The sequence below is a fragment of the Solanum dulcamara genome, chromosome 4 (genome assembly GCF_947179165.1).
Source record: "Solanum dulcamara chromosome 4, daSolDulc1.2, whole genome shotgun sequence".
NCBI classification, from domain to species: domain Eukaryota; kingdom Viridiplantae; phylum Streptophyta; class Magnoliopsida; order Solanales; family Solanaceae; genus Solanum; species Solanum dulcamara.
The window spans coordinates 17,428,668-17,436,644 of record NC_077240.1 but is presented as its reverse complement, the minus strand read 5'-3'; the positions used below and the strand labels follow the sequence as shown (position 1 = coordinate 17,436,644).

At 33.0% G+C, this 7,977-nt stretch overlaps 1 protein-coding gene across 1 annotated transcript; it reads left to right on the top strand.

The window, feature by feature from the left end:
* The first annotated feature begins 2,097 nt into the window (after window positions 1–2,097).
* Window positions 2,098–6,289, top strand: LOC129886712 (uncharacterized). Its single transcript, XM_055961511.1, has 2 exons — window positions 2,098–2,316; window positions 5,033–6,289. Exon 2 carries the CDS (start codon window positions 5,092–5,094, stop codon window positions 6,088–6,090), a length of 999 nt encoding a protein of 332 aa, XP_055817486.1. The 5' UTR covers window positions 2,098–2,316; window positions 5,033–5,091; the 3' UTR covers window positions 6,091–6,289.
* The last annotated feature ends 1,688 nt before the right edge of the window (window positions 6,290–7,977 follow it).

Sequence of the window (7,977 nt, the reverse complement as noted above, 5' to 3'; positions counted from 1 at the left end):
AATAACAATAGGGTAACAATAAAGTTAGACAAGATGTAGAGAGCTTTTGATCTTATTTCTTTCAAGTGTTTCTCAGGTGTGTAAAATATAAATGATTATGTCATAATAGTGAGACACAATGAGAGATTTATTTCTAGAGAGCAGCGAACATCCAGTTTAATTAGTTTCATAAGAAATTTATAATATTATGAGAAAAAATATTATTTTTTCTCAAAATAAAGGCGCGGTAAATGTATTTAGCCAAATTACGGGATAAGATTAAAAATTCATGAAATTAAGCAAGCTCTAAATTAAAGCATTTGGTGCAAACGAAATTCAAGAATATCCTTCTAAACATCCTAGCATCACCAAATAGAATCTTCCCTCCTATATAATTAAAAATGAATTTAATTAATTAGTGATAGATACTTTAATTAATGACTCTGTTGACGAGAGTTAAATAACAAAGTAATTTATATAATTTTAATTTGACAATGGCCACTGATAGTCATAGATTTTTATTTTTCTTTATTATTACCACTTTCTTCCTCACTGCATGCACTTGACCCTTTAATTTGTTCGCCCATGCATGGTTTTATCAAGTCTTTCTTAATTATCCATTTTATGTCATTTCCCTTTAAAATTTGGCATGGATCATACGCTATTTGGTCCAACTTTGAAACATTATTAATTAATTGGAAATCTTGAACACATTAACTTATTGTGCATGTAATTCCTGCTTCTTTAAGACTAACTGGTATATGTAATCTGCCACGTCTAAGATTAGATCTCACTATCCATCAAGTAACTCTTAATTTTATGTTGACAGTAGAAAATATTATAATACATTTGGTCGGTCGGGCAAAAATAATAGTAACATTCACTAGTGTACATAATTTGTTGTGGATACAAGCAAACTAATTTGGCCAAGAAAATATAATTCATCTCCTGCCTAAAGTAAGATAAATTATTTCTTCTACTATTTTGATAGAAATAAACTAAACTGTTGCATTGCACTCTACATATATGTCTACATATCTTTTTGGGAATTGGCTTTTAAAATATTTAAGCCTCATATATATTAGGAAAATGATTAGAGTTATAGTTTGTATAGTGTGAGAAACGGATCAATCTTTGATTAGAGAAGACCTAGTACATTTAATTAGTAGTGCCACAGATGACCTTTTTCTATTATATATATATGACTTGGTCCAGTCTCAAAGTAGTCATGGCTCATGCTTTAAAAAGATGATCATTTCATCCTTGAAAAGTCGTTTTCAAGATATATATACACTTTACCCATTAATTTAAAAGGGTACAAAAAATGCAATAAGAGAAATGAAATGAACCATTAAAACATAATATGACTTGAATTCCATAGGAAAAATAGAGGAATTCAATTAGACTTTAAAGTTTATGGCACATTATTGCATGTCGAAATTTCAAAGGTTAAACATCAAAAAAATCACTAGTTTAGGAGCAAATTATTTCTGTTCACGCGAGTTCCCAATTTTATGAATCTTATCAGAATTTAGACTTTGGATACATGTATCTGGCGCGCCTAGACTCCAGATATATGTATCTCGGACACATAGGTCAAAATTAGGTGTAAGTTGTTCTAGATACACTATATCCAAGTGAATTCTCATGTATCTGACTCTTTCTCTCCCTCTCTCACTAGCCTCTCACTATATATCTATATTTCAAAATGTATCTAGTATCCCAAATGCATACATATATCTAGTGTGATTCGCATGTATCTGGGATGCATAGACTATTTTGCTCGCCTCTCTTCTTCCCCCGCTCACCTCTCTCCCTATTTCAGTGTATTTGATAACAAAAATACATGTATCTAGGTGTATTTGACTTGAAATATGGTATAAAATTACTAATTAATGAGATAATATGTAATTATTTTAAATTATAGGGAGCATTAGTAAATATGGTAGGAAAATTTGTATAATTAGGTAATTTTCCAAATTAAAACATATTTGGGCTGAAACTTTACTCTTCAAAGTTCAACCATTCTAGTATTTAAAACATAGTCACTTTTTCACAAAGTAAATGAGATTTAAACAATAACACCCTTTAACCTTTTGACACATTAGCAACAAAAAATAGACATGTAAAATAATTTCCTCCGCATCATAGGCGCTCGGTCCTTTCCGTGTTCCTCCCCTTCCCTCGATGCTTTTCTTCTTCCTCCTCTGTGGCATTTCCCTTTATTATTTATGTACTCTTTCTCCAGAGCACTGAAAAATAATGGGGAAATTTGAAATTGAATACCCCAATTGATTGATTGATTGCAATATCGAATTTCACTCCGCAGTAGTAGAGGTATGACGAATTACTATTTTGTTTTTGTTTTCTCAATCACTAGTGCAAAAGATTGATACTTTAACTAGATTGTACCCCTATTTTCTCTTCAATTTTTGTGGGTGTTACTTTCGTTTACCAGCTAGTTTGATTTATCTTTTCTTGTGTCTGGAAATTGGAAGTTGGTTTGTGTAAAGATTTCAGCTTTCATCTCCCAACTCTGCGGCCTACCGTTATTTGTCAATATTTATCTTGATAGCATGATTCTCTGTGTTTCTTCCACCGGGGATTCGACTTGACTCGTAGGTCCCTAGACCATTGATGTAGTCGGGTTATTTATAATTCTCACTGCATATGGAGAAGAGTTTATGATGAGAAGTGATGCATATAACATGATATTTTATAACCCCCAATGAGCTTTATTTGGAAATGTTGAGGAAAAAGAAATCTTTCTAGTAGAAATCAACTCAGTAATGGATTTCCTTGCAAAGCCACGAGGGTAAACAATAATTTACTCATCCTCCAGAGAAAGACCGAGTACAATTCAAATCCTATGAATAAGCTTCTTTTGATGACTCCTAGAGCTGATATAGCAGCTTCCCCAAAAAGACAGATTGAGGATTGTTGCTAGGCTGTTCTTGTTTTAAATGGAAGGAATCACTTGATGAGATCAAGATTTATTATTTTCATTAGGGGTGTGTTTGGTATGAAGGAAAACATTCTCCGGAAAATGTTTTCCAATTTTCTCATATTTGGTTGGCTTAAATGTTTTCCAAATTAACTTATTTTCCTCAAATTTAAGGAAAATGACTTCCCTCCAAAAACTAAAAGGAACACATTTTACAAAACTCTCCTCTAACATCAAATTACAGTGTTTTTTTCTTACCCCACCCCTATTTGAAAAATATCTTCCACTCACCAACCAAACATGAGAAAATAAGTTAGAAACCAACTTGTTTTCCAAGAAAACATTTTCCTTCATACCAAACACACCCTAGATCTCCTCAAATTCTCCTTAAACTGACATGCTTCACGAGTCATGATCCCTTCATCATCTGGATTCCTCCTTCTTCTCCACAGGCTCACAAGGTTCATTCAACTGGATTAACATGACCCTTTATACTTTTTATTTATAAGTAACTTAATTTAGCATGTCTCTTTATACTTGATGAAGTGGCTACACCCAATTCTGATAACCACCTTATCAGTGCTACCTTTGAGTCTTGAAGCAAGTAATCCTTTACTATAGAGTGCTGCAGAAATTACTCCAGCCAAGTTGGACACATCTCTCTCTCTCTCTCTCTCTCTCTCTCTCTATATATATATATATATATATATATATATATATTCATATATTAATAATTGAAAAACAGAAAATACTTTAGCAGTTTTTGAAGTTGAAACAAATTGTGAGTATTATAAATTGTGGGAGGCAGGGACCTTTCTATCCATTGTGAAGAACTTTACCTATGTTTTATGTGCTTGTTTTTCCGTTGAATGTAATATAACTTTTGTTGATTGGTAAATTAAATTGCTCTATTACTAATCTCTATATGTCTACATTGAGAAGTACGGAAAAAAACTGCAGGTTCTGTACTACTTGTCACAAAAAGATGGAAATGCATTTATTTTTGCGGTTCATAAATGGCATAATCGATTTCTGTCCCTTATTTGTTCTCTCTATCTACACTCCATAGTATCTTTGTACCAACCTGTATTGTCCAATCCAATCTGGTTTATTTCCCTCTGGAAATATGATCTCACTGTTGTTGGTCTGCAAGTTCTGAATATTGTAGTTTCTTAACAAATCGATTCTGTGTCAACAGAAATTGTTCAATACATTAAACATGTAGATGTCATGATAGCTTCATTTAAATAAAAGTTTCATTATACTACTTTGCAAGTTGAGTTTAGGGAAACCAAGTAAATTTGCTTCTTGAGCTTTTGTTCTCTGCATTTCGTAGACAGCAGAATGAAGATGTTGGATGTAATTATAAACTCATAAACATGAAGTAGAAGGTTACAAATTTGTAACTTTTTCCGGGATGACCCAAATTTTTTACATATTAAATGCCTCCTGTATTCAACTTCCGAATTTTCCATAAGCTTGCTAATTCATCTGATAATTTTGATTTGGAACATCTCAACAAAATGAGACCTTTCTTGGCCCTAGTTTGAAAAGGGTCTAACCTCGTTATTCTTTTTAATTTGGTTTCCATCGAACTGCTCCGTCTTGTCTGATAAATGCCAACTCTGATGTTTGCTCCTCTCTTCTTTTTATGCCTTGAATGAATTTAGACATTATTTCTTTGATATCTGAAGCGCTAATATTAAAATTCACATGTTGGTATGACCATATGAATTGATAAGACATGTACATGTTCAGACACTCTTTGTGAGTACTTCTGTAGCATTATCTTGTGAAAGTGGTCCTTTTTCTTCCCAATGATTGATGAGGGAAATTTGTTCTCTGCAGACTACTCATCTCTTGTTTGGATTATATCCGAACTTAAATCACTTATCAGATAACCCTTAAAACATACATTTTTTATTTTACAAAATAATATGGTGATTTGTCCTTTGACTCATCTCTTGTTTGGATTATATCCGAACTTAAATCACTTATCAGATAACCCTTAAAACATACATTTTTTATTTTACAAAATAATATGGTGATTTGTCCTTTGACTGTTGATGATCAAACTTTACTTGAATTGCAACCATTTATTCCATCCAGGCAATTGCAGCCACAGTTATTCCCTTGGTCACCTAGCTTCAGTTTATGAACAGAGGGAAATGGCATCTTTAACCCACCTGCCATCTGCCACATCAGCAGTTACTTTACGTCGTGTACGTCATAAACAGCTGCAATTGTTGAAAACCCAAAGAGTGCCAAATAGAATGATCTTTCCGTGTATTATCCATAAGCCATTCTCTATTTGCTGCTCAAATCCATCTCCATGGGAACCGGCACCTGTCACTTTTCCTAGTGATGGTATTGAAAATAAATTTCTGGAAGGGACAACCAATATATTTGAAACCATGTCTTCCAGTAAACCAGCTGAATCTTCATTAACCAAAGCTGAAGGGCTCACTGATGTAAAAAGCCAGCCACCATTGCAGCTCCAATACCTTCAGTGGCCTGTGTGGCTTCTTGGCCCTGCCATTCTCTTAGCCACTGGGATGGTGCCCACTTTGTGGTTACCTATTTCATCAGTTTTCATTGGTCCCAACATAGCCAGCCTTCTTTCCTTGACTGGACTTGATTGTATTTACAATCTTGGAGCAAACCTATTTCTTCTGTTAGCCGATTCTTGTTCTCGTTCACCAGACACAAGTCAAGATTCCAGCAGCAAACCGCCTTTCAGTTATCAGTTATGGAACATGGTAGCAAACTTTATGGGTCTAGTCATTCCTTTGATAATACTAATTGGTTCTCAGAACAGTTTCCTTCAGCCTCAACTTCCTTTCATTTCTTATGCTGTGCTCTTGGGTCCCTATCTTCTGCTTCTATCTATACAGATTCTGACAGAGATGCTGACATGGCATTGGAAGTCACCAGTATGGTTGGTGACCCCAGTAGTCTATGAAGTGTATCGCGTGTTACAACTAATGAGGGGGTTAAAGCTCAGCGCAGAACTCGATGCACCATCATGGATGATGCATACCATTAGGGGGCTAGTCTGCTGGTGGGTTCTTATTCTTGGCATGCAGCTCATGAGGGTCGCTTGGTATGCTGGTTTCACTGCTCGGGCTCATCAGAAACAGCTGCATGCATTGTCCGTCGCGGATTAGGTCCAAATGATGCAACTTCCTTTTCAGGTTTACAGAAAATGGTTGTATATGGAATTCAATTAGTAGAAACTTCCTTCTTTCTCCCCTTTCTTCCCATTTCTTGTTATTGTTATGTTATACATAAGAAGTTGGCCTTCAGAGATTACAACTATGATGTATGATATTAGAAAAGAAACAGTAAAAAAAGCTTATACAACTAGATATTTGCTTAGTTAAAGATGATTGCAGATTCTCTCTACATATGAACTGTGAAAAGAAATTCCGGTAGAGGTGTTCTTGCTATGATTTTGATAAATGTTATGAAGACGCCTCCCCTCAACACCTACGCCCACCCCGCGCGAAAAGAAAGAAAAAAGAAGAATAGTCTTTTGAACAAAAGATGTGATGCATTGGTGAAATAATCTTATAGAAAACACAAAATTTCTAGTAATATTAAGTAATTTCTTTTCATTGCTAAGATTTTGGAAGCATAGTTTTCATTGCTTTGGAGGCAAGGTTATCTCATACCTGCATTACCTTTGTGTATTATTAGTATTTTATTTGATATACTTTTTCAATCTGTGTTAGTTATAGACTATATTTGATATAAATGTATATATAATTAATACATAAAAATTCATGGTATTAGTAATATAAGAGGATTAATTGCATGCATTAGCATAGTTAAAGACACAATTGTCTGTCAATTTTTTTTTCACATTCTTTTCCTCATATTTGTGGAGGATATTTTAAAAAAAAATTTATGCAAAATATATTATTTTTAATACACAAAATAAAACACTACATAAATAATAATCTAGTATATTACTAATGCAAATTATGATATATCATATTTAATATTATTTTTTCATGTCCTATCCAATGAGATAGTCGAGGTGCGTATAAGATAATATATCACAGCATTAAAAAATAAAGGACACTTTGAAGATTGAGTCAAAAGTACACAATTTGTTTAAAAGTTAGTGGGCTGATCTGATTGCTGTTGGGTGTTAGTGACTGATCAGTCAAAATTTCTAAATAGGTTGAAAGAAATCATTATTTGTGGTGGAAATAGGACCAAACTATATCTTTCTTACACTTAAAATAAATGAGAAATCATTATTGCATCGAGCTCTCTACCTTATTCTATTATTTATATTCTACTTGTACAATTTAAATCAACTAGGATGTTATACCAGCTACCAAAGGATACATTTAGCATCTTTCTTCTTTCTTTCATTTTTTTTCCCGAAATAAAGTTTTATAAATACAATTTTTTTGATTGCTACTTGGTATTAGTTATAGGTCAGAGAAACACATTTTTCCATTAAAAAAAAAAGAGAAACAATTTTCTCAGTTACAGATAAAGTCATTTACGTTCATAAGAGTTTTCTAATTCTTAATTACTCTTATCATTATCTCTAACTAACCTTTATATTTTATTATTCATTCAAACACCATCCAACTTTATGATGTCAATATCAACCTTATAACAAGTAGTAATATTTTTCCTTTTAGTTTCAAACCCAATACCATAAATAAACAAGCAAATCACTTATTTTTTCTTGAATTCTTAATTAACAACTTGTTTTTGTTTTTTTCTCAACAATAACAGCTTGTAAAGATGATGGTTTGCTTTCATAAGAAAAGATAGCTAAAAAGGAATCATTAGTAAAATTTTAATACATTAGTTTGTTAATTGCGCTTTTGCAATCACCTTTTGTCTTTGCTTTTTAATGCTAATCCAGTGGACCTTTGGTGTCGGTAACATCGAAATCGATCGTCCCCATTCCATTCAATAATTTCTTTAGTATTAGTGTTATCCCAATGAAATAATTTAACAATATATGAGTTGTATCATGTGTGTAAACTTTATCCAGCTACTCATCGCAAATAAATTGATTCTTA

What these genes read in the sequence shown, in the direction of transcription:
- LOC129886712 (XM_055961511.1), top strand. Translation starts at nt 5,092, where the DNA reads ATGGCATCTTTAACCCACCTGCCATCTGCCACATCAGCAGTTACTTTA.